This window comes from Somniosus microcephalus, chromosome 1, assembly GCF_052327205.1.
Source record: "Somniosus microcephalus isolate GS21.2 chromosome 1, FLI_Smic_1.0, whole genome shotgun sequence".
NCBI lineage: Eukaryota > Metazoa > Chordata > Chondrichthyes > Squaliformes > Somniosidae > Somniosus > Somniosus microcephalus.
Window position 1 is genome coordinate 74,106,959 of NC_140987.1, and position 24,109 is coordinate 74,131,067.

Consider the following 24,109-nt stretch of genomic DNA (forward strand, 5'->3'; position numbering starts at 1 on the left):
TGCTGCTATGCTTCATAACTGCTCAAAATAGGGCAAACCATAAAGCAATATACATTTGTGTTATTATAGTCTTTGTGCTCTGCAATTGGATGCTAAAGGGCTTAGCAATCCAAATTGCTGGCACTCTAATGAGGTACTTTAAAACTAGTTGAATGATAATGACCTAATGAAAGTGGCTTTTTGTTCTAAATTTGTTTTTTTTTTAACTTCTATTAACTGAAGAATGAAATGAGGGTAAGCTATCAACAGATGGAAAAGGATACCCACCTGTACTGCCGCCAGCTTGATACTGAACGGTCACGCTACAAACAAATGCAATCTGATTTGCAGAATGAACTAAAATCTGCTTTCAGTGAAAATACCAAGCTAATGTCGATCCTGGATGGAAAAGTTCCCAAAGGTACTGTTACTGTAATGTAGTACAGGAAACTTTCATTTAACCAGAGGTTAAAAGTCCGGAAAGCTCTATCTACTGGCAAAATTCAGGAGCCGTTTTCTATAAGTTTTTTTACTTCTCGTTGCTTTTTTTCCCCCAGTCAGGCTCTGCAAGGTCGGTAGCTAAGCAACAGCTTCAGCTAGAGATGCTTGCAGCTGCAGCCGACTGTTTTGAAGCTGTTGCTAAGCAACAGGGTTTGTTGATTCTCACGGAGCTGAAAAGCTCTATGTTTTAACATTGCCGCTGGCTTATACGGCAGTTTTGATCTAACGGCACCAGCTCGGTCCCGTCAGTGCCGGATACCAGAAAGTTTCCTATACTTCTATTTAGGGACCATGTTGTGTATTGTCATTAAACATCGTCAACCTGGATTTGAATCAAACTCGGCTTGACTGGATGAATTTAGTTTGTAGTTCTGAAGAAGCATCTTGTATACTGTTTCCCTGATTTTTAATCGCTTCATCATTGGTGGCCATGCCTTCAGCTGCCAAGGCCCTAAGCTCTGGAATTCCCTCCCTGAACAGCTCCACCTCTAACGTCCTTTCCTCCTTTAAAACCTACCTCTTTGACCAAGTGTTTGGTCATCTGCCCTAATATCCTTCTGTGGCTCTGTCAAATTTTGTTCGATAATGCTCCTGGTAGTGCTTTGGGACGTTTTACTATGTTAAAGATGCTATATAAATCCTTGTTTGTGTTTTAAACAAGTATCAGAAGTGGGATGCAGTTTTCCATCTCTTCTTACCACCTTAAAATATAGCTTGACCGTTGCACTAGCTGATAGCTTTTTCTTTCCTTCTCTAATTATTGCCTCAAGGCTAATTGGAATGAAGAAGTTTTAGTGTCTGGTTCTCACCTTGTTATGGCAATTTTTCTTTGAAAGAAGCTTGCCTGCTTGTATTTATCAGAGAATAAGCCAAAAAGCAACAAGACTGCTTTACAGATCAGCAGAGCGGCTTATATGATTCACTAATACTATGAATAGGGTTTGTTGGCTGTTTACAGTGTTGTACCTTACAGAAAAAAATGAGTGATTTGCATCTCCCTGCCATTGCCCGCTTGAGGCCAGCCTGACGCGGTTATCAAGTGGGCCTCAATGGGTGGCCTGTGCTCCCGCAGGGGCCTCCTTTCGATATTTAAATTAGGGACCTACGCCAGTCGTAAGTCCCTGATGTCATTTTTCTGTACCAATAGGCAGGCATGCACCATGCATGCTCTTCCCATTGGTACTAGGTGTGGAACAGTTAGGCTTAAAGGGGCTTAAAAGAACAGCTGTAGGCCACTCAAGCACGTAGGTAAAAATTTGTGGGACCAGGAGGTGCAGGAATGTTGCTCCTGAACTAACACACACAGCCTGCTGTTGGCCTGTCCGCCCCCCTCCCAACTCGCTACTTCTGGCTTGGCTCCACAGAAGAGCTGCCTGAGCACTGAAAATAGGACGGGCCTAGATTGAGTCTGAAATAACAGAAAATGCTGGAAACACTCAGCAGGTCAGGCAGCATTGTGGAGAAAGAGTCTGTCAGGCAGGCAATGGGCTCGCGTTGCCTGATGAAATTGGCCACCTGAAAATTGCCTCCATGGTGTTTGAGAAGCGGCTCAAGTTCTGTTTTAGCTCGTGTAAGCGTTCAGCTAGATTTTGATTTTTGTGCTGTCGTTCCAAGATGATCTGTTTTCTCTCTCCCCTTGTATGCTTTGCTTAGCTGAGACTTTGTGATGTGTATGATATGCCCTTGTGAGCACAGCTCTTGCACTGCCCAAAGCAGGGTGTGAAATATATCTGGGGATTTAGTATGTAAGAAGCCCAAAAACCTGATGTGCATGTCTGAGAAACACCAGATGGCTGTACTGAATGTACGAGCTTTCCTACAAAAATGAGATCGGCACAATATCTGAGTGACTGAGGTGGTGCATAAAAAAACTGAAAATACTTTCAATTGGCCACACTCTGACTTTATTCTTCCAAAGGAAGGTATGCAGCTACCCTTAAAGCTCAGGATTTTGATTGTTTAAGAGGAATCAACATCCTGTTCTCATTACTGAAGAGCATCTTGTTAAATGGATTGTGAAGCAGTTTGTTAACTGGTTGAAGAGTGTATTTTGCTTGACCATTAAGATAGTTGGTCATTGAAGCCATCAATGCAAAAAAAAAAAAAAAAAAATCTGAGATTCTTTTGTGTGTCTGCATGTATAATGCTCTTGCCCTGATTCCTTACTTGGAAAATGTTGTGCATATGTTGCATGGGTTTTGATAAACTTCTTTTGCTGTAAGTTGAAGTATACTTCCCTGTTGCTGCTTTGCCTAAGGACAGGCAATTCAGTAGTTCAATTGGCAAGAATGCTTCTATTTCAGCTCTTAACCTCTGTTCCCCTCTGTTATAGGTTTAGGGAATTCCCATAAGGCTGAGCTTCTCCGTATTGCTCTGAGTGAAACTGCTCTAAACAATAAAAATTAAAGACTCATTTGTCTTTCACTAAAGAGTATGGATGAACTCTACCCTTATTAGCATGGGAGAATCCATTTCATCCTTGCACAGGCAGAGTTTACTAGAGTTCTTTACAATAGTTATAAAATGGGTTCACTAAAAGTGTTTCACTTTTGCTGATTGGTACAAGTAAGCTCAGCCTCATTTTATTATGGATATCTTGTCAAACTCTTCAGGTTGGCAAGACAGACTGCCAAAAGAAGCAAGTCAGAAAGAGGGCAAAGAAGATTATTTTAAAAAGCAAGCACTTGCAATGAAAAAAAAAGTCTACACCATTCTGCTCTATTGAAACCACTAACTCATCAAAAATTTTTGGAGTCCCAGCACTCCCTTGCTGCCTGTCCCTCTCTATCATAAAGTTCAAATTAAAAGATTTATTTTGTTCCCAACAATACTAATCTGCATTGCTCAGAGAAGGAAGTTGAACATTAACCTTTATCCACTAGAGTATTTTTAAAGTTTGCAAATGCTGGTTTTGGAGACTAATGTTTGCTCCCCTATTGACTGTTACCAGATTTTAAAAATAATGTAAAAAATGTTGTTGTGTCCATGATTTAGAGAATCTACAAACTCTTGCAGTACAGAGCAGAAGGAGTAGGATTAACCTGAGTCAAAAGATTTTGGGGGTAGGGATAATTGTGGGGACTCTACTCCCTCAAAACAAATTCACTGGGTTACCAAGATTAAAACGTTAATGGGAATTGTTCTTGTAATTTTCCTTCCATCATTTTCTCTTCCTCCCCCAACCCCCCCCCCCCCCCCCCCAAACTTGGGGTTTACAGTACTGTACCATTCCTATCTGGATACTGACTTTTGTTCAGTGAGGGTGAAATACTAAAGGTGAAGGTCAAAATAAAATCATTTGAAGCAAGGTGAACCCATAATCATCTAAATCTTCACGGAGGGGGGGGGTATTTACAAGTAGGTGATCCTACTATTTTTGTGATCGCATTACTCGTGCTGAAGGAAAAAATCAATCTCTAATATTGAAATCCATGCATAGGCGAAGGTTTTAACTCTGTTTCAAAGTACAAGGATATAAACAGTCAACCAGCATTTTAATACTATCTCCTTTTGATGAACCTAGATTTATTGGATCGTGTTTATTTGGAAAACAGCATTGCTGATCTTAAGCAACAATTGAATAAAGCAGAAAAAGAAAAGACTAGTTTGCAGCAAGAAGCAGACCTTTTATCTCAATACAAGTCGTTGCCTGAAAAAGTGGATGAATTAACAAAACAGGTAATGAAAGTGCAATGAGTACATGTAGAGAATACTTGACTTTTATGCCTCTATTTATATTCGAAAGAAAGAACTTGTGCTTGTATATCACCTATCGCATCCTCAATTACTTTTGAAGTGCAATGACTGTTATGTAGGCAAATTTTAGACCAGCTTCCAATTGTGCCATTTCCCTTTATTGCCAAATCACCATGTTAGAAAATCTCAAGGGCGTCACAGATAACAGATTATTTATGGCAGTGTGTATTTGCAACACCAAAGTTCTGATTGGTCCCCTTGGATGACTAGACCAGATTTTTGATTGGTCCAGCAGTTTGCCTGGAATGTGCAATTAGATCCTGCCTGCCTGAGTAATCAAGTACTTTGCAACTTGTAATTTGATCCATTCATTCTGACTGCCAGGCTCCAGACAGAGCTCACATTACAGCTTTCAGAACAGGCAGGGCTCACCCTCACAGGTTAGGCCCTTCTCCTCTTCACCCCCACCCTGCCCAAGTTCCTGACCTTCTGACCCCACCCACCCCCGTCGATAGGTCATTGTGTGGGTGGTCACGAATTGTTGCCAGGTTTATTGGGTATGAAGTGAATAGTGACCGTGTCATGACTACCGGATTTTGTCCAGTCCAATTATGTCACTTACCGTACATGGGCCGGGCTTTCCGAGAAATCAACCAGGTCTCGAGGGAGGAGAAGGCGAACATGGTGCGGGTGTAATAGGGGGTGGGGTTGGAAGAATGTGATCCACATCCAACAGCAGGGGGAGAACTGGATCCGTCTTCCCACCTGGATCAAGTTCTCGCTCTCATTTGCTCCCCCTTTTAGACCTAGATCACATTTTCCCCCCATCCCCACTGCTCTCTTAATTCCTCCCCCCCCCCCCCCCGAGTTCCTGACCTTCCCTCTCCTCTGAGCTCCTGTCCTCTTCCCCTTCGATCCCCTCACCTCCTTGCTCCCTTTGATCCTCTCTTTACCGCCCCCCCCCACCAGCCACCAACGTGATCCCCTGACCTTCTCTGCACGGAGTCGAAACCTTTGGGTACTGCGCATGCGTGACCTGTTCGAGAGTGCATGTGCAGAGTCAAAAATGCATTGCAAATAATCAGTCCAATTATTTATTCCATTCTTTTCCCTTTGTTATTTTTTCTAGGACCTTGTTTGAGCAATGTAGTTTCTCCTGCTCTTGTGACGCATTTATTCGAGTCCTGATGTTCCCCATTTCATTTTGGCATAGCGGTTTTACATTGTTGCCCTCCAAATGAAAGCTTTTTGCAATCATTTTCATTGTGCAGTTTATGGATTTAATTTTTGTAAGTTAGTTTTAATACCCAGTGGAGTTTTTTTTCTTTGGTTCATGCCCATATTAGGTTGCGGTTTTGGTCATTTTGTGCACTTGCAACCTGTAGCATGAAATTTTGCAGATTTCACAGCATGTTCATTTGTATTACAAGCTCATTGGGAATGTTTTCTTGAAATATTTGAAACTAATCTGATGTCAATGGATTAGTTCTCTTAACACACCATTCTCCCTTTAGTCAGACTTTGAAATTGAAAATGGAGTGCAAAATAGAGGAGCACAAACATTCCAAGTTCGGGTGGAAATTTGTTAGGGGCTGGTGTAAAGACTGGGCTACACCAGGAGAATTGCAAAGCCAGGTTACAAACTACCTTTATGTAGCTGGAGAGAAGTCATTGAATTGTTCTGTGTCCAAAGATCCTACTCTGGCTCAAGCTCTAAAGCTTCACTTGGCACTCTTCCTTCCACCACATACAGTGCTGCAGCTAAATATTCAGTTCATTGCAGTAAAGATACCAAATGTTTTGGGTATGATCAACCTGGGCATGTTTCAATTACAGTCACTCAGTATCCGTCAAAGATTTTGAAGTGCTTGCAATAGGACAATTCAGTCTCTTTTGGCAGTGTGTCTAAAAATGGATGTTTCCCCACCCACCCTTATTGCGAAGTCATGAGACTACTGTGAAGTAGAACTCATAAGGACCAGTGTTCTCTGACTTTCATTGTTGGATGACAGCCGTCATCAATTGTACAGGGTTAAATAAAGGTAAACTATATCTAAAAGTAAGGTTTACTTTGCTGTAAATTTTGCCACATTTATTGTGCGACAGCTGCTACTTGTATTTAGAAAAGCAAAATGGCACATCATAGTGGGAGAGATGGTAAACTAAGCAGGTAGTAGGAAAGAAGTTAGAGTAGGTGACAAAATCCATGATTGAAAAGGTAAGTTTTGAGGAGTCTCTTAAAACTGGGGAAAAAGTGGTGAGGCAAAAGGGTTTGGGAGGAGAATCCCAGAATGCAGAGGCATGGTAACTAAGCTCAGTTACTGATGGCACAAAGGGATGTGCATTGCATAGTAGGCCATGCTCGGGTGAGTGGAGGCTGTGAACTGGTATGTAGGGCTAGAGAAGATTGCAGGTGAAACTGGAGAGTTTTGAAGATGAGGGTTTTTACATAAATGTGCTGGGCAGCAGAGTGCCAATGTGTGTTTCGTTGGGAGAAAATTAATGGTTATTGCCTTGAATATGCATCTAGGTTCTAAAGCTAATAGAAGAACTGAATGGTGTTACTTCCGAACGTGATAATTTGTTGGTAGGCAGAGAAGAAAATGTTCAACAATTTGAGAACTTGCGTGGAGAAATGTCGACTATTGTCCAGGATAGGAACAAACTCCAGGAAGCACTGGTCAGCCTCCGATCTGAGCGGGATCTTCAGGAAAATTTGAAAACTGAGCAACAGGTAAAAAAAAAATTAGTATCTAGCTGTCAGATCATTAATCGTTAAAGATTAATCCTTAGGTTTTTTTAAAGCTCATTAAGAAGAATAAGTGATATATTTGCTCATCAGCAGGAATCCTCTTGCATTCTTCTGAAGTTATTACATTTGTTTTCTTTCAATAGAAAATACCTATTCTGATGCAGAGGAAAGACATCAAACAATGAATGTTTGTAATTTCAGTTAAAAATTAAAATGCTAATGGCATTCCCACCATTGCCCTGCTTTCTTCCCTCATCTCTAGTGAACTCAGTTGTCAAATGGTGTAGCTCCTTTTTGGCTAAATAGCTGCTGAGTTTTCTTAAAGCGAGGCTAGATGTTTCAAATTTCTCCCCTCTGCTTGCCATGTAAGCCTAGATATGAAAATGGATTATAGTTGGCAGCTTTTTTGCCCACAGAGTCCAGGAATGGCCAATTATGGTTCCATAATACACAAATGAAAGATCGGCCAATGCTTATTTTAAGGGGTCAATGCTAAATGCATATTAACATCATAATGTCAACGCTGCTCATGTCACATTGCAAGCAGGCAGGGTAAGATGAAACAGCGAAAGGCAGTTATTTGTTTCGCAGCATTTTCTTTAGAGTTGACAAATGAATTGCCCAATTCATTGCCGGTGTGCTTCAATGTGCTTTTTACAGAATGAAATGCAGTGTAGAGTGGAGAATCTCAAAAAGGAATTCGATCTGTGCTTCACACAGTTTGAAGAAGAGAAGGCTAAATGTGCACAACTTCAGCATGATATTGAAGACAAAGAAAGACGATTTCAAGAGCAAGAGCAGCAACTGATGCAGGAGCTTGAGAAACGGAAGGAATTGGGTGAGATTAATGAGACATTTTTCATCTGACCTCGTAAGACTAAGTTAAGAGTACTACTTTTTAAATTAGATCTCGTAAACTAAATCATTACACAAAGTTAATTTAACATTTTCTTCCTTGTTTGTTTTTGCTTTGTCAATGGACAAAGCACATTTATAAATAGGATTTTTTAAAATTAAAACACTCCTCAAGCAGGGGTTCACAAACTAAGGGGGAGAAATTCAGTAGCGCCCAGGAAGGGGCGCTAACTTTTGAAAAATTGGAAATTTAGCACCAGTCGCTAATCAATCTCGCCCGCTAAATTCAGTCTCAGCGCTCAAAGAATGCAGGGGAACGCTAAATCAGGCACTAATGGTGTAAGAGCGGCGTTAGGCTTCAAGCGATAACGAATATGAGGTGTTGTGTAATTGGAAGTGAGCATTGACGCAGGTGCATCCATCCATTAAAGGGGAGGGTCACTGGAGTCTGCACACCAGCCCTCAATCATTCTGGGAGGGCAGAGCGGCGATATGCTGTGAGATGAAATGCAAAGTGGCTTGACGACCCACAACACTCCAGGGACTAAGCAGCCTTTATCTGGATGCAGATACATCCTGCGCTCTCTGCCACTCATAACTGACCGTTTGAACGGAAGTTCCTTAACTGCTGGGGCGCATCCCTTTAAGTAGTGCCCCGCCAGCCGGCTCGTTCACGCCTCTGCTCCCTGGTGCTGTCGACGTGAGGCGGTAAGGCAGGGGGCACTATTGGAATTTGCAGATTGGGCGCCCAGCGAGCGTTGCACACTCGCTGACGTCACGATCTGCATGGCGAAAGGGACCGAGGCGCTAACTGTTATCGCTGGTGCTATGGTGCCGGCAAATTAGTCGTGCTGCGCAGGATTCGCACGCTACTGCCTGAGTGCCCCATTAGCACCCCTGCTAGGTGCTAACCACCTGAATTTCGCCCCGTAAGTGTCCCCAACCTTTGACAAACACCATGATATCTCCCAAGCCATTTTATTTGATTCCAAATTTAATATCTCCTCAATGACAAGATTATAAATCCTGTGTTTATCATTCATTGCCATTTTTAAATGTAATCTTAGTCTGCAACAATCAAGTTTGCATTTTTCTTTGGTCAGCAGGCATGCATCGTTCTATCTATTTGAACACAAAAGTATATCCAACAAACAGCTACATGTTCGATTTTTAAATTCGCCATTTCTTATTTGTCCTGCAAGCACATTAATACTATGTTCTTTTAATTATACATGCCCAAATGATTCCTCCTTTTAAGCTGTCCTAAGCTACAACTTTTATTTGTAATGCGACTGATGTCAGATTGTTCCTTTGATGGATTGTCTTGAGAACTGTAGCTTAGTAAGTGAAAAAAATCTCTGAAGGGTAGATTGACTTCATCAGTCAAAAGCAAAAAAAATGAGCTCATGAGGTGAAGGTACTCCCACTGTTAAGGAGGGAGTTCCAGGATTTTGACCCAGTGACGATGAAGGAACGGAGATATATTTCCAAGTCAGGATGGTGTGTGACTTGGAGGACAACTTGCAGGTGGTGGTGTTCCCATGCGCCTGCTGCCCTTGTCCTTCTAGATGGTAGAGGTCGCAGGTTTGGTAGGTACTGTCGAAGAAGACTTGGTGAGTTGCTGCAGTGCATCTTGTAGATGGTACACCCATGATGCACTGGTGGTGGAAGAAGTGACTGTTTAAGGTGGTGGATTGGGGTGCTGATCAAGCAGGCTGCTTTGTCCTGGATGGCGTCGAGCTTCTTGAGTGTTGTTGGAGCCGCACTCATCCAGGCAAGTGGAGAGTATTCCATCACACTCCTGACTTGTGCCTTGTAGATGGCAAAAAGGCTTTGGGGAGTCGGGAGGTGAGACACTCCCCGAAGAATACCTAGCCTTTGACCTGCTCTTATAGCCGCAGTCTTTATGTGGCCGGTCCAGTTAAGTTTCTAGTCAATGGTAATCCCCCCCCCCCCCCCCCCCCCCCCAGGATGTTGATGGTGCTGAATTCGGTGATGGTAATCCCGTTGAATGTCAAGGGGAGGTGGCTAGACTCTCTTGTTGGAGATGGCCATTGCCTGGCACTTGTGTGGCGTGACTGTTACTTGCCACTTAGCCCAAGCCTGAATGTTGTCCAGGTCTTGCGTGCGGCACAGACTGCTTCATTATCTGAGGAGTTGTGAATGGCACAGAACACTGTGCAATCATCAGCGAACATCCCCACTTCTGACCTTATGACGGAGGGAAGGTCATTGATGAGCCAGCTGAAGATGGTTGGGCCTAAGATACTGTCTTGAGGCACTCCTGGAATGATGTCCTGGGGCTGAGATGATTTGTCTCCAACAATCACAACCATCTTCCTTTGTGCTAGGTATGACTCCAGCCAGTGGAGAGTTTTCCCCTGATTCCCATTGATTTCAACTTTACTAGGGCTTCTTTGATGCCACACTTGGTCAAATGCTGCCTTGATGTCAAGGGCAGTCACACTCACCTCACCTCTGGAGTTCAGCTCTTTTGTCAATGTTTGGACCAAGGCTGTAATGAGGTCTGGAGCAGAGTGGTCCCATCAAAACCCAAGTTGAGCATTGGTGAGCAGGTTATTCGTAAGTGCTGCTTAATTGCACTGTCGACGACACCTTCCGTCACTGCTAATTGAGTGTAGGCTGATGGGGCGGTAATTGGGTGATGGGATTGGATTTGTCCTGCTTTTTGTGGACAAGGCATACCTGGGCAATTTTCCACTTTGTCAGGTAGATCATAGAATGGTTACAGCATGGAAGAAGGTCATTCAGCCCATCGAGCCTGTGCTGGCTCCTTGCAAGAGCACCTCAGCTAGTCCCACTCTCCCGCCCTTTCTCCGTAGCCCTGCAAAATTTCTTCTTTCAGGTACTTATCCAACTCCCTTTTGAAAGCTGTGATTAAGTCTGCCTCCACCACCCTTTCAGGCAGTGCATTCCAGATCTTAACCACTTGCTGCGTTAAAAAAAAGTTTTTTCTTGTGTCGCCGTTGGTTCTTTTGCTAATCACCTTCAATCTGTGTCCTCTGGTTCTCGACCCTTCTGCCAATGAGAACAGTTTATTCTGTCTACTCTGTCTAGTCTCCATGATTTTGCACACCTATATCAAATCTCCTCTCAATATGAACATACGAATTAGGAGCAGGAGTAGGCCACTCTGCCCCTCGAGCCTGCTCCGCCATTCAATAAGATCATGGCTGATCTGGTTACACCACATTCCCGCCTACCCCAGATAACCTTTCACCCCCTTGCTTATCAAGAATCTATCTACCTCTGCCGTAAAAATATTCAAAGACTCTGCTTCCACCGCACTCTGAGGAAGTGTTCCAAAGACTCACGACCCTCTGAGAAAATTTCTCTTCATCTCTGTCTTAAATGGGCGACCCCTTATTTTTAAACAGTGACCCCTAGTTCTAGATTCTCCCGCAAGAGGAAACATCCTCTTCACATCCACCCTGTCCAGACCCCTCAGGATCTTGTATGTTTCAATCAAGTCACCTCTTGCTCTTCTAAACTCCAGCGGATACAAGCCTAGCCTGTCCAACCTTTCCTCCTAAGACAACCCGCCCATTCCAGGTATTAGTCTAGTAAACCTTCTTGGAACTGCTTCCAACGCATTTACATCCTTCCTTAAATAAGGAGACCAATACTGTACACAGTACTCCAGATGTGGTCTCACCAATGCCCTGTATAACTGAAGCATAACCTCCCTACTTTTGTATTCAATTCCCCTCGCAATAAACAATAACGTTCTGTTAGCTTTCCTAATTACTTGCTGTACCTGCATACCAACCTTTTGCGACTCATGCACTAGGACACCCAGATCGCTCTGTAATCTCTCACTTTAGATAAAATGCTTCTTTTTTCCTGCCAAAATGGACAATTTCATATTTTCTCATTATACTCCATTTGCCGGATCTTTGCCCAATCACTTAACCTATCTATATCCCTTTGTAGCCTCCTTATGTCCTCTTCACAATTTACTTTCCTACCTATTTTTGTGTCATCAGCAAATTTAGCAACCATACCTTCGTTCCCTTCATCCAAGTAAGTCATTTATATAAATTGTAAAAAGTTGAGGCCCCAGCACTGATCCTTGTGGCACACCACTCGTTACATCTTGCCAACCAGAAAATGACCCATTTATGCCCTCTGTTTCCTGTTAGCTAGCCAATCTTCTATCCATTCCAATGTTACCCCCTACACCATGAGCTTTTTATTTTCCACAATAACCTTTGATGTGGCACCTTATCAAATGCCTTCTGGAAATCTAATTACAGTACATCCACCAGTTCCCCTTTATCCACAGCACATGTTACTTCAAAGAACTCCAATAAATTGGTTAAACATGATTTCCCTTTCACAAAACCATGTTGACTCTGCCTGATTACCTTGAACTTTTCTAAGTGCCCTGCTATAACGTCTTTAATAATAGCTTCTAACATCTTCCCTATGACAGATGTTAAGCTAATTGGCCTGTAGTTTCCTGCTTTCTGTTTCCCTCCCTTTTTGAATAAAGGAGTTACATTTGCTATTTTCCAATCTAATGGAACCTTCCCTGAATCTAAGGAATTTTGGAAAATTAAAACCAATGCATCAACTATCTCACTAGCCACTTCTTTTAAGACCCTAGGATGAAGTCCATCAGGACCCGGGGACTTATCTGCAGCTCCAACAATTTGCTCAGTACCACTTCCCCGGTGATTGTAATTTTCTGAGTTCCTCCCTCCCTTCCTTTTTCCTGATTTACAGCTATTTCTGGGATGTTACTTGTATCCTCTATAGTGAAGACCGATGCAAAATACCTGTTCAATTCAACTGCCATCTGCTTACTTTCCATTATTAATTCCCCAGACTCACTTTTTGTTAACTTTTTAAAAATATCTATAGAAACTCTTACTATCAGTTTTTATATTTCTAGCTAGCTTTCTCTCGTACTCTAACTTTTCTCTCCTTATTAATCTTTTAGTCATTCTTTGTTTATATTCTGTCCAATCCTCTGACCTGCCACCCATCTTTGTGCAATTATATGCTTTTTCTTTTAAAAAGTTAAAGATAGTATTAAACTTAGTTAACCACGGATGGTGGGTCCTCCCCATGGAATTTTTCTTTCTCGTTGGAATGTATATATTCTATGTATTCTTAAATGTCACCACTGCAACTCTATTAACCTATCCCATAACCTAATTTGCCAGTTCACTTTATCTAGCTCTGCTTTCATGCCCTCATAATTGCCCTTATTTAAGTTTAAAATACTAGTCTTGGACCCACTCTTCTCTCCTCAATCTTCTCTGCTCTAAGGAGAACAACCCCAGCTTCTCCAGTCTATCCATGTAACTGAAGTCCTTCATCCCTGGAACCATTCTCTTAAATCTTTTCTGCACCCTCTCTAAGGCCTTCACATCCTTCCTAAAGTGCAGTGCCCAGAATTGGACACAATACTCTAGCTGAGGCCTAAACAGTGTTTTATGCAGGTAGTTCTTCATTTCCACGCTTTTGTACTCTATACCTCTATTCATGAAACCCAGGATCCCATAAGCTTTTTTAACTGCTTTCTCAACTTGCCCTGCCACCTTCAACGATTTGTGCACATACACCCCTAGGCATAATACCAGGAATCACAGAAGTTGAACAATGTAGTGCATGGTATATAGGGATGAATCTTTACATTCTGTTTAGAAATTTAATTTGTTGCAACTTACTTTTCTCTTGTTAGATGATAAATATTCTAAAGCTTCAGAAGATCTTAAACTACTTAATGAAGTAAAAGAAGAGCTAGTGATTAAATTGCAAGTTTTAACAAAAGCCAATGAAGAACTGATGATGTCACAACCCAAGTCTCATCAAAAGGTTAGTTTAATTGAGTAACCTTAATTTTCTACATGTTTTCCCATATGTTTCACCGATATAAATATCCTACAGTTGTAATTCTATTTAGTGACCATGTTAGTTTTGGCTAATGTCAAATTTCTGGTAGACTTGTATTTCATCTTCTGTTTAATGGCCTTTTTTTAAAAACAAGAAATGCCTCAATCAAAGATAGGATCCCCAAGTTTTTCAAATTATAAAATCCCAGTGGTACTGGTGCGATAATATTGTCTATACCCTCTCCTTTGCAAAATAGATGCACCACAGGGGGTCGATTATCTAAAAATGTACATTAGTGAATGGAAATTACTTTTACTTCAGGTTCAGTTTTCTACTCTGCACAATGAGGTGAAGGTATACTAGAGATCAGATCCCCATCCACTTCTTTCGCCTCAGTGACTACAACAAGCACTGTTATGTCTGATACAAGTGAAAGCTCCCAATATTCTGCCCCAAAATGCATTATAGTTTTAATATGAGGCTCATATACTAATGAGATCAGATGACATTTCCATTTACTGCAGTAGCCATCCTCATGGCCTCAATTAGTTTACAAATCTAGCACCAAATGGTGTTAAAATATGCTGTTAATGTAAGCCCACTTAGAACACTGCTGAGACTATCCAAACTTCTTTCATATAATATCCTTAGACTGCAGAGGAAGGGTACATCTATTCCTTCTATCTCAGCTGGATTCCACCTCAGCTCAAGGAGCAGTGTGCTAAACTCTTGCCGCACCCCCCAGTAGTTAATATATTTGTTTTAATCCAGTTTAAAGTTTACCCCACAATGTTTCAAACAACAAAATTAACTAGATGTTTCCTGTATATAATAATTATACAACTTGCATTTATATAGCGCCTTCAACATAGCAAAAAAAGTCCCACAGCACTTCACAGGACCCTAATCAGACAAAAATTGACATTGAGCCAAAGAAGGTGACCAAAAGTTTGGTCAAAGAGGTAGGTTTTAAGGAGCATCTTAAAGGAAGAGAGTGAAATGGAAGGTGAAGCAGTTTGAGGAAGGAAATTCAGAGCTTATGGCCTAGATAGTTGAAGGCATGGTTGCCATTGGTGGGGCAAAGGAAGTTGGGGATGCACAAGAAGTCAGAATTGGAGGACCGCAGAGTACTCTGAGGGTTGTAGGCCTGGAGGAGGTAGAGATGGGGGTGGACGAGGCCATGGAGAAATTTGAACACAAGGATGTGAATTTTAAATGTGAGGCGTTGGCGTACGCGGAGCCAATGTAGGTCAGCGAGCACAAGTGATAGGCAAATGAGATGGTGCGAATTAGGATATGGTGCGAGTTAGGATATGGGCAACAGAGTTTTAGATGAGCTCAAGATTATGGAGTGTGGAAGATGGGAGGCCTGCCAGGAGAGTATTGGAATAGTCGAGACTGGATGTAACAAAGCATGTATGAGGGTTTGAGCAGCAGATGGGCTGAGGCAGGGGCGGAGATGGGCGATATTACCGAAGTAGAAGTAGGTGGTCTTGGTGATGGAGAGGATATGGGGTCGGAAACTCGGCTCCGGGTCAAATAGGACAGCAAGGTTGCGAACAATCTGGTTCAGTCTGAGACAGTGCCCAGGGAGGGTGATGGAATCTGTGGATAAGGCTCTGAGTTTGTGGTGGGGATGGAAGGCAATGGCTTCGGCCTTCCCAATGTTTAATTGACAGAAATTTCTGCTTATCCAGTACTGGATGTCGGAGAAGCAATCTGACAAAACCCAGGCAGTGGAGGGGTCAAGAGAGGTGGTGGTGAGGTAGAGCTGGATGTTGTCTTGGTGTGGAACACGATGTGATTTGGGATGATGTGGATGAGAAATGGGATGGGGCTGAGGATAGATCCTCGGGGAACTCGAGGCAAAGGTGCGGGGGTGGGACAAGAAGCCATTGCAGGAAAATCTCTGGCTACAGCTGGATAGATAAGAATAGAACCAGGCGAAGGGCAGTCATACTCAGCTCGACAATGGAGGAAAGGCCTGCAAATACCCCTCTTTATCTTGTAGAAGTGCTTAAAAGTTTACAATTAGAACTTTAATTGGGACATTCTTAGAAATTGCAGTTGTCATAACATTTCTATTAAAGAAAAAACGCTGTGGAGCAGCAACACTTCCTGTTTTGGATCATGTGCATCATGTCAAAGATCTATGTCAGTCTTCAGAAACTGTTTTTGACTGACTTCCAGCCAATAAGAGCTCCTAAAAAAGGAAAAACTCGCTCCCACTTCCAAAATAGACAGTGGAAACTGAAAGGCAAAAGAATAAAGGTGAGATTGAAGTGAGAACGCAAGAACATAAGAATTAGGAGCAGGAGTAGGTCGTATGGCCCCTCCAGTCTGCTCTGCCATTTATTAAGATCATGGTTGATCTTCGACCTCAACTCCACTTTCCCGCCTGATCCCCATATCCTTTGATTCCCCTCGAGTCCCAAAATCTATATCTCCGCCTTGAATATACTCAACAATTCAGCATCCACAGCCCTTTGGGAAAACTATAAGGAAATAAGGTTGGAATCCTTAGAGTAAAAATCCAAGTTTATATTTGAAGAAGGGGGTAAATTTGGGAGGCAAAAAGGTGGGTGAGCACAGTTAAAATAAGTTTTTTAAATTATTTGTGTATAAAATTGTTTTACACATTTTGTATTTTAGTATTAGTTGGGTAAAATTGCTGTATCAAATATTTCTTGTGTTTGAGTAGTACAGGTTGAGCGTCCAAAATCCAGAATGATCCGGACTCCGGGACGATTGGTGGCAGAGCCATCCAGAATCCGTAAAATGTTCCGGAATCCGGACACAGTCAAACCGCAACCTGGGCCCAGGCATTTCTGGACTCTGAACGTGTTTCTGATGTCCGGAACCGCCCGAGCCCAGGTTGCGATATTTCCGGACTTCGGACATCAGAAACATGTTCCGAAGTCCGGAAAAACACACAAACTGGCTCGGCCTCGGTCCCGAGGTTGCCGGATTCGGGACGCTCAACCTGTACTATTATTGTAGGGTTTTTTTTTGTACAGGCTGGCGTTTGAGCTGAAAATAAGCCAAATGTGGTCAGAATTCCCTGAACTTGCTGGTAATCAGTTCACTTTTGAATATTGTATTGGAAATAGCTGGTGATAGAAACAGTTTCCTCCTACAGTTCCTGTTGGCTGGTTAATTATAAAAAATATATACTCGTCAATCTCCTATGTTACACACTGGGAGTCAAAGACCAAGTGTGGTCTTCAGGTGAAGCAGGCTTAGAGGGCATGGATAATTGGACCAGGGTGCGCAGATGTGATTCAGACCCCCTTTTTTAAGTTGTACGTTCTGGCCTTGTGTTTATATAATACTTTGATTTTATATATTTAAATTTTAAAAATTTGCACAAGTTGAGAAATAGAAGTAGTTAGTTGCAGCATAGGAATTTTCCTGCAGTTCAAACTAGGAAGCTGGGACATGCAAAGCTGAGATACTACAGCACCACCGTTTGGTGTAAGGGAATGAAAATGAGTTACTACATTGAGTGCCAACACATACTGTAATAAACTTTGGGGTACAGTTTCTTTCCTGATTGCCAACTCAAAAGAATTTCCACATGGTGGTATCAACACTAATGTGCATAAATGGATTTCTAAATGAATAATTGCAGTAATAAACTATTTCTGTTGCCAAATATTTAGGAAGTGGAGTGTGAAGTTGGATATGCATCTTGTGACCAGGAAGAAGAACCTTTGAATGTGAGCATTACAGCTGAAACAACAAACCAAGAGCTTGAGACAAAGGATTTAACTGAACAGCTTTTCTTGCTTCAGAAAAATTGTGAGTCACTGAGCAGTGAGAAGGAGGAGCTACAGCAAGAATTGATGAGCCTTAGATCTGAGAGGGAGCAGTTGAAGTGTGATCTTCAAGATAATATTGAAATGGTAATTTAAAGGTGTTTCAAGTTTTACCATTCAATTAATTGCCATGAACGTTTGGTTAAAGAGAAAGATATAATTTAATAGTACCTACGTGTCATAATTTGCTGCTTGACTCCATTTTGGATCTTTTCAGAGTTTCATTTTTCTATCCTCCAGGTATCTTGAAGTAAGCCCAATGATCCATCTAAGGTTAAGAAATGTATACTTTTTAAACTGTTTTACTTCAATTCCATGCTTTATAATATCCCAATAAGGGCACAGCAGTTATGGGTGACTTTAATCTACATATAGATTGGGCTAACCAAATTAGTAACAATACTAGAGTGTTGTTACAGAAATTTCTGGAGTGTTTACGGGATGGTTTCCTGGACCAATATGTCGAGGAACCAACTAGAGATCAGGCCATCTTAGACTGGGTATTATGTAATGAGAAATTATTAATTAGCAATCTTGTTGTGCTAGGTCCCTTGGGGAAGAGCGATCATAATATGATAGAATTCTTCATTTTAAGATGGAGAGTGACGTAGTTGACTCGGAGACTAGGGTCCTGAATTTAAATAAAGGGAAACTACGATTGTATGAGGTGCGAGTTGGCTAGGATGGATTGGGGAATGTTACTTAAAGGGTTGACGGTGAATAGGCAATGGTAAACATTTAAAGATGCATGGATGAACTACAGAATTTTTTCATCCCTGTCTGGCATAAAAATAAAACGGGAAAGGTGGCTCAACCATGGCTAACGAGGGAAATTAGGGATAGCATAAGATCCAAGGAGCAGACATATAAATTGGCCAGAAAAAGCAGCAAACCTGAGGATTGGGAGCAGTTTAGGATTCAGCAAAGGAGGACAAAGGGATTAATTAAGAGGGGGAAAATAGAGTAAGAGAGTAAGCTTGCAGGGAACATAAAAACTGACTAAAAGCTTCTTTAGATATGTGAAGAGAAAGAGCCAAATGGCCTACTCCTGCTCCTACCTTCTATGTTTCTAACCTGCTAACAGTCCTCTGGTTTTTGACAACATTATTTGATTTTGTAACTAAGTCTGAATTGCTGGGTGGTTTTCTGGAGTTTAACTTGCAGCTTTGTTACTTTATTGTGAATGAGCTGGTTTGTTCCATTGTATAAATTTTTGTGAGATCGATGTAGACAAATGTTCACATTTCCTGATATATGCATCAGTGTCTTTCTGACCACTGTCTTTTGTTAATCGGACATGTTTGAACTATTTAGTCTTGAGAAACTCCACACCAGAGTCAATAGCAGTAAAGGAGTTTAAAGCAGGGGGGAAAAAAATTACATTGGTGCTTAGCCAGAACAAAAGGCAATATGACCAGGGGGCATAGCTTCAAGGTAAGGGGCAGGGGATTTGAGGAAAAACTTTTTCACCCAGAGGGTAGTTGGAATCTGGAACTCACTGCCTGAAAGGGTGGTAGAGGCAGGAACCCTCAACATTCAAGAAGCATTTAGATGAGCACTTGAACCGCCATAGCATACAAGGCTACGGACCAAGTGCTGGAAAATGGAATTGGAATAGATAGGGCTTGATGGCTGGCGTGGACACAATGGGCTGAAGGGCCTCTTTCTGTGCTGTATAACTCTGACTCTGACTTCCTGTGCTGGTTTGAAAAATTTACAGGATATCCAAACCAGCTGAATTTATCTTTCCGAGAAAGAACTTTTAGGTCTTGTCAGTCTTGTACTTCTATAATTGTTCTTACACAAGGTAGTTGACCTATTAGATTTGCCCTGTGTATGTGTATATTATATGTGTGTGTTCTTTGAAGCAAACTGCTTCCTCTTGCCAGTAATTGCAATTTCACTAATCTACCAGTATTTCAAACTCCATATTCCAGCTGACTTTTGTTAGGCAGGTTGATGCTTGTTGGTTTCCACTTTGAGATGCCTCTTATTGGATGGCTTTGCTTATCAACAGGTGCACAAACCACTTGTTTTACAAGTAACTTCTATTTGCAATCTTCCAGTCTACTGGCATTCGGGTCAGGCCATATGAAATCATTGTGGGTCATGGTTGTTTAAATTTGTAATCTCACTTGACCCTTTAACTTCATGTCCACACCAAAGGAGTAGTTTCCACAAGCATTTCTTTATCTTCTATGGCCTGAAACTTGCAATGTTATGTTTGACTTGAATTGGTCAGTGTGCCACTATTGTCTTTTCACTGGTATTCCACACCAGAAACTACATAGTATCATGTTCTGTCCATTCAGAAAGATGGTAGCTATCACATTATCTGAATGTGGTGTTTGGGCTAAAATTAAGAATCAAATTTATTTACAAATGAGAATTATAAAGATTTAAAACATGCACAGCAGTTATGCTTACTGCATAAATTCTTTCAGACAAAATGCTGCGTCTTTATTGATTGATTCCTGTTAACTTTTGAACTGAGTTGTTAATGAAACACTAAGAGGAAAAATGATGCCATGGAGCCCTTCTCTCTCTCTCTCTGTCTCTGCTGAAATTGAGACAACTCAACTCTTCAAAGTAAAATACTCTAAAGTAGCCATATCAAGTCATTTTCACTTCTCCAATAATTATATTTGAAATTTTCTTGTAATGAATTACTCTACAAGGTGGGTCTTGATATCAAATTGGAGTTAACCCACTCATTATAGAGGATAAACAAATGCTAACCTACTTTCTATATTTTTTTTGTATGAATTGAAAGAATTAATACTAGAACATAAGCATGCCTTAGATTTATCTTTCATCTGCCTTTGCCCCTCGTTGTTTATTACCCCAAATTCGAGTGCCTGGATGATATTTAATTTGACAGTCTGTTTTGCTAACTATTGAAACGCAGCCTACATGCAAAGAACTAAGGACTGTTTAGTGTTTTATGGGACTGGGAGAAGGGGATGTCATGTAAATCATGACCACAGAACGTAAAACTCCCAAGAAACATCATTCCAGCAATTTTCCCATTACTGGATGGTAAATATAAATATGCGGAGAATAAACTAATTTTGGAGATTACCAACCTTCTGGTGTTTTTGTTACTGTACCCTTCAGTGAATGCCTTTGCTGTTGTACATGTGATAATGTTGTCAAATAGGGTTTTCTGTTACTGATTTCTTGGGTTCTTGCATATAAAGAAATGAAACTAGGTTTGCTGCATTATGTAATTAATGTACTTTTTTTGTGTGTGTGTGTGTATATAGTGTATAGAGAACCAGGCAGAATTGAGAAGTCTACATGACAAACTAAAACTGAATCAAAATGCAGAGATGAAACTACAGAAAAGTCTGGCTGAAAAGGAGCAGTTCATAAATGAAGAGAAGGAAAAGGTTGGGGAAGTTTTGCACACTTCTTCTCTTGCTACAGTTGCATAGAAATTACAACACAGAAACTGGCCATTTAGTCCAAGCAGTCCACGATGGTGTTTATCCTCCAAACAACCAATAGTCTTAATCCTAACTGCCTACCCTGTTCCCATATTCTTTTATTCCTACAACCACTTAACTAACCTCTTAAATGTTGACATGCTCTCTGCTTCAATCATTAATTCCAGTAGTACTGTACATTCCACAGTCTCTCAACCCTCTGTTTTAAAAAATAAGTTTCTCCTGCTCTCTGTCCGAAATTTCTTGCATTTAGTTTTGTATCCATGTCGCCTTATTCTAGGCCCCTCAATCACTGGAAGCAGTCCATTTCTATTTACCCTGTCCCATCCCTGCATCATCTTAAACAGCTCCATCAAATCCTCCTTTAATCTCCATTGTTTTAGCAAAAAAAAATTATTTCAAGTTTTCTCCATATTTGTATTTCTACATACCAGGCAGCATCCTACAGAATCTGCACTATACCTTTTCTGTTGCCTCAACATTCTTCCTGTGGAGCCCAAAACTATACACCATACTCCAACTGTAATCTTACTAAGGTTTTATATAGATTCACCATTACACCGTGACTTTCATATTCTAGAACTTTCCTGTAAAACCTAGCATTCCGTTGGCTTTCTTTAGGGCATTATATACTTGAGCTACTGCTTTTGATGTCTTCTCTGAATTAAAGGGTAAACTTCCTCCAACCTTAGCTTTCGTACAGATCTCAAGGTTATCTTCTGCACAATCTTAATGTCTGTTTAATTGTGTGTGTTTTTAATACAGGAAACTTTGGTTTATCCGGAGGTTGTATGTCCGGAAACCTCGATCTAACGGCAGAAATCAGCAGCTGTTTTGGTTAGGTTTTTTTTCTTCTAGCATTTTTTTTTAATTTTTTTTTTTATTTTTTAAAACAGTCAGGCTCTGGAAAGCGTCTCTGTAGCTTAGCAACAGCTTCAGAGATGCTTCCAAGGTACGGGCCGAGTGTTTACAAGCTGTTGCTAAGCAACAGTGTTTGTTGTCAGATACGAAGATGAAAACCTCCGTATCCTTCAACATTAGCGCTGGTCTATCCAGAAGTTTTGCTAGATCGGCAGCAGGTCGGTGCCGGATATCGCGAAGTTTCCTGTAACCTCATTACTTTTGTTACTGGGCAAAATTTACATAGAATTTACAGCACAGAAACAGGTCATTTGGCCCAACCTGTCTATGCTGGTGTTTATGGTCCTTGTTGGACTGAAGGAGATTAGAGATGGGAAGTTGCGAGGCCATGGAGAGATTTGAAAACGAGGATGAGAATTTTGAAATCGAGGCGCTGCTTAACCGGGAGCCAGTGTAGGTCAGCGAGCACGGGGAGATGGGTGAACGGGACTTGGTGCGAGTTAGGACACGGGCAGCTGAGTTTTGGTTGACCTCAAGTTTGCGTAGGGTGGAATGTGGGGGGCCAGCCAGGAGTGCGTTGGAATAGTCAAGTCTAGAGGTAACAAAGGCATGGATGAGGGTTCCGCAGCGCATGAGCTGGGGCACGGGCGGAGGCGTGTGATGTTACGGAGGTGAAAGTAGGCGGTCTTAGTTATGCTGTGGATATGTGGTCGGAAGCTCATTTTGGGGTCAAATGACATCAAGGTTGCGAACAGTGTGGTTCAACCTCAGACAGATGTTAGGGAGAGAGATGGAGTCAGTGGCTAGGGAGCGGAGTTTGTGGCGGGGACCGAAAACAATGACTTCAGTTTTCCCAAAATTTAATTGGAGAAAATTTTTGCTCATCCAGAACTGGATGTCGGACAAGCAGTCTGACAATTTAGACACCGTGGAGGGGTCAAAAGAATAGTTAGTGAAGTAGAGCTGGGTGTCTTCAGCGTACATGTGGAAGCTGACGCTGTATTTTCAGATGATGTCGCCAAGGGGCAACATGTAGATTGAGAAATAGGAGGGAGCCAAGGATAGATCCTTGGGGGACACCAGAGGTAACTGCAGGAGCGGGAAGAGAAGCCGTTACAGGTGATTCTCTGGCTACGATGGAACACGTTGGTGTTCGACTGGAGTCTCACTGGGTAAGGAGGCCAGTTTCCTTCCCTAAAGGCTGTTGGTGAACCAGTTGAATTTTTACAGTAGTCCCATAGTTTCATGGTCAATTTTACTGGTGCCAGTTTTTTTCCCTCACAGATCTTTTTAAACTGAATTCAAATGCTCAGCCTGCTGTAGTGGGATTTGAGTTAGCTTTTCTGGATCATTAGTCCAGGCCTCTGGATTACTACCACTACATTATTGTACCCAGTTGGATTTGAGCATTGAATTTAGAAATTAATCTGTTGAATTGATTGAAATTGGGTTGTTCATACAGTCCATGCAGGCCAGTCAAGAGCTGTATCTTGCACAAGAGGAGCTGCGGTACCATCAGCAACTGGTGAATGAACTGAAAACAGAGATTCAGGAGAAGAAAGAACTGTTGTCAAGTATCCAAGAAAAACTTCCTGAAATGTCTGATAGAAAGGTGAGCTTTGTGGAAAAATATGAATGGGACTGTTCCTTATCTGGTTTAGGAATGAAAAGGGTATGGTTCGATCTGAGCCACATCTGCACCAGTACTAGTTTCTGCTGTGTGACTGTTAGGGTTACGCAGGGGTGGAAAGTTTCCGGTAAATTTCCGGAAATTTTACACGGGAAATTTAGCTTGGGAATTTTGCCCAAAAAAGCACATGCTAGCATAATTTTTTTTGTATTTTTTTTTCCCCACATATCCCCTCAAAATTACTAACAGATGTAATCTTAATTATTAAGGAATTTCTTAATCAATATATGTTTATCTTACTTGGCTTGTTTTAATAATTACAAGTTTTGTGTGTGACTGTGAACAAATGTGTCCTGATTGGTTGGATGAGCGACGAGCTCCCTCTATTGGTGATGTAGCATTGTGCGTCCACAGGTCATGCTTCCATCACATGGAGCATCAGGAAAAATGTACTCACCCTGTTGCAGTCGTGCTGATCGACCGCAATTCGACACAGACGAATGCCCTTTATTTCTCTGCATAAAACAATGCCATGTTTACTGTTGGATGTGTGGAAGCATTTTACCCCAAGCATTAAAGATGGAAAGACTGTACATGTGCACTGTGCAAAGCCATATGTAAAGAATGCCACAAAGATGCAGCAGCATTTATCCAAATGCAACAACTTCACTCAAAGCTCACCGCAGTCAGCCCAGAGTTCATC

The 24,109-nt window shown here is 41.6% G+C and overlaps 1 protein-coding gene across 4 annotated transcripts in view; it reads left to right on the plus strand.

The window, feature by feature from the left end:
* The window catches only part of cenpe (centromere protein E), a 196,134-nt gene that overhangs the window by 80,110 nt on the left and 91,915 nt on the right, over nt 1-24,109 (plus strand). For all 4 annotated transcript variants that reach the window (XR_015077704.1, XM_085983096.1, XM_085983075.1 and 1 more), the window contains 8 exons: nt 223-400; nt 4,004-4,158; nt 6,707-6,910; nt 7,589-7,766; nt 13,497-13,630; nt 17,311-17,553; nt 20,733-20,858; nt 23,239-23,388. Coding sequence is in view for 3 of the 4 variants with exons in the window: in XM_085983096.1 (XP_085839222.1) it covers nt 223-400; nt 4,004-4,158; nt 6,707-6,910; nt 7,589-7,766; nt 13,497-13,630; nt 17,311-17,553; nt 20,733-20,858; nt 23,239-23,388 (1,368 nt within the window). In the remaining variant the exon portion in view is untranslated. The remainder of the gene's footprint in view (nt 1-222; nt 401-4,003; nt 4,159-6,706; nt 6,911-7,588; nt 7,767-13,496; nt 13,631-17,310; nt 17,554-20,732; nt 20,859-23,238; nt 23,389-24,109) is intronic.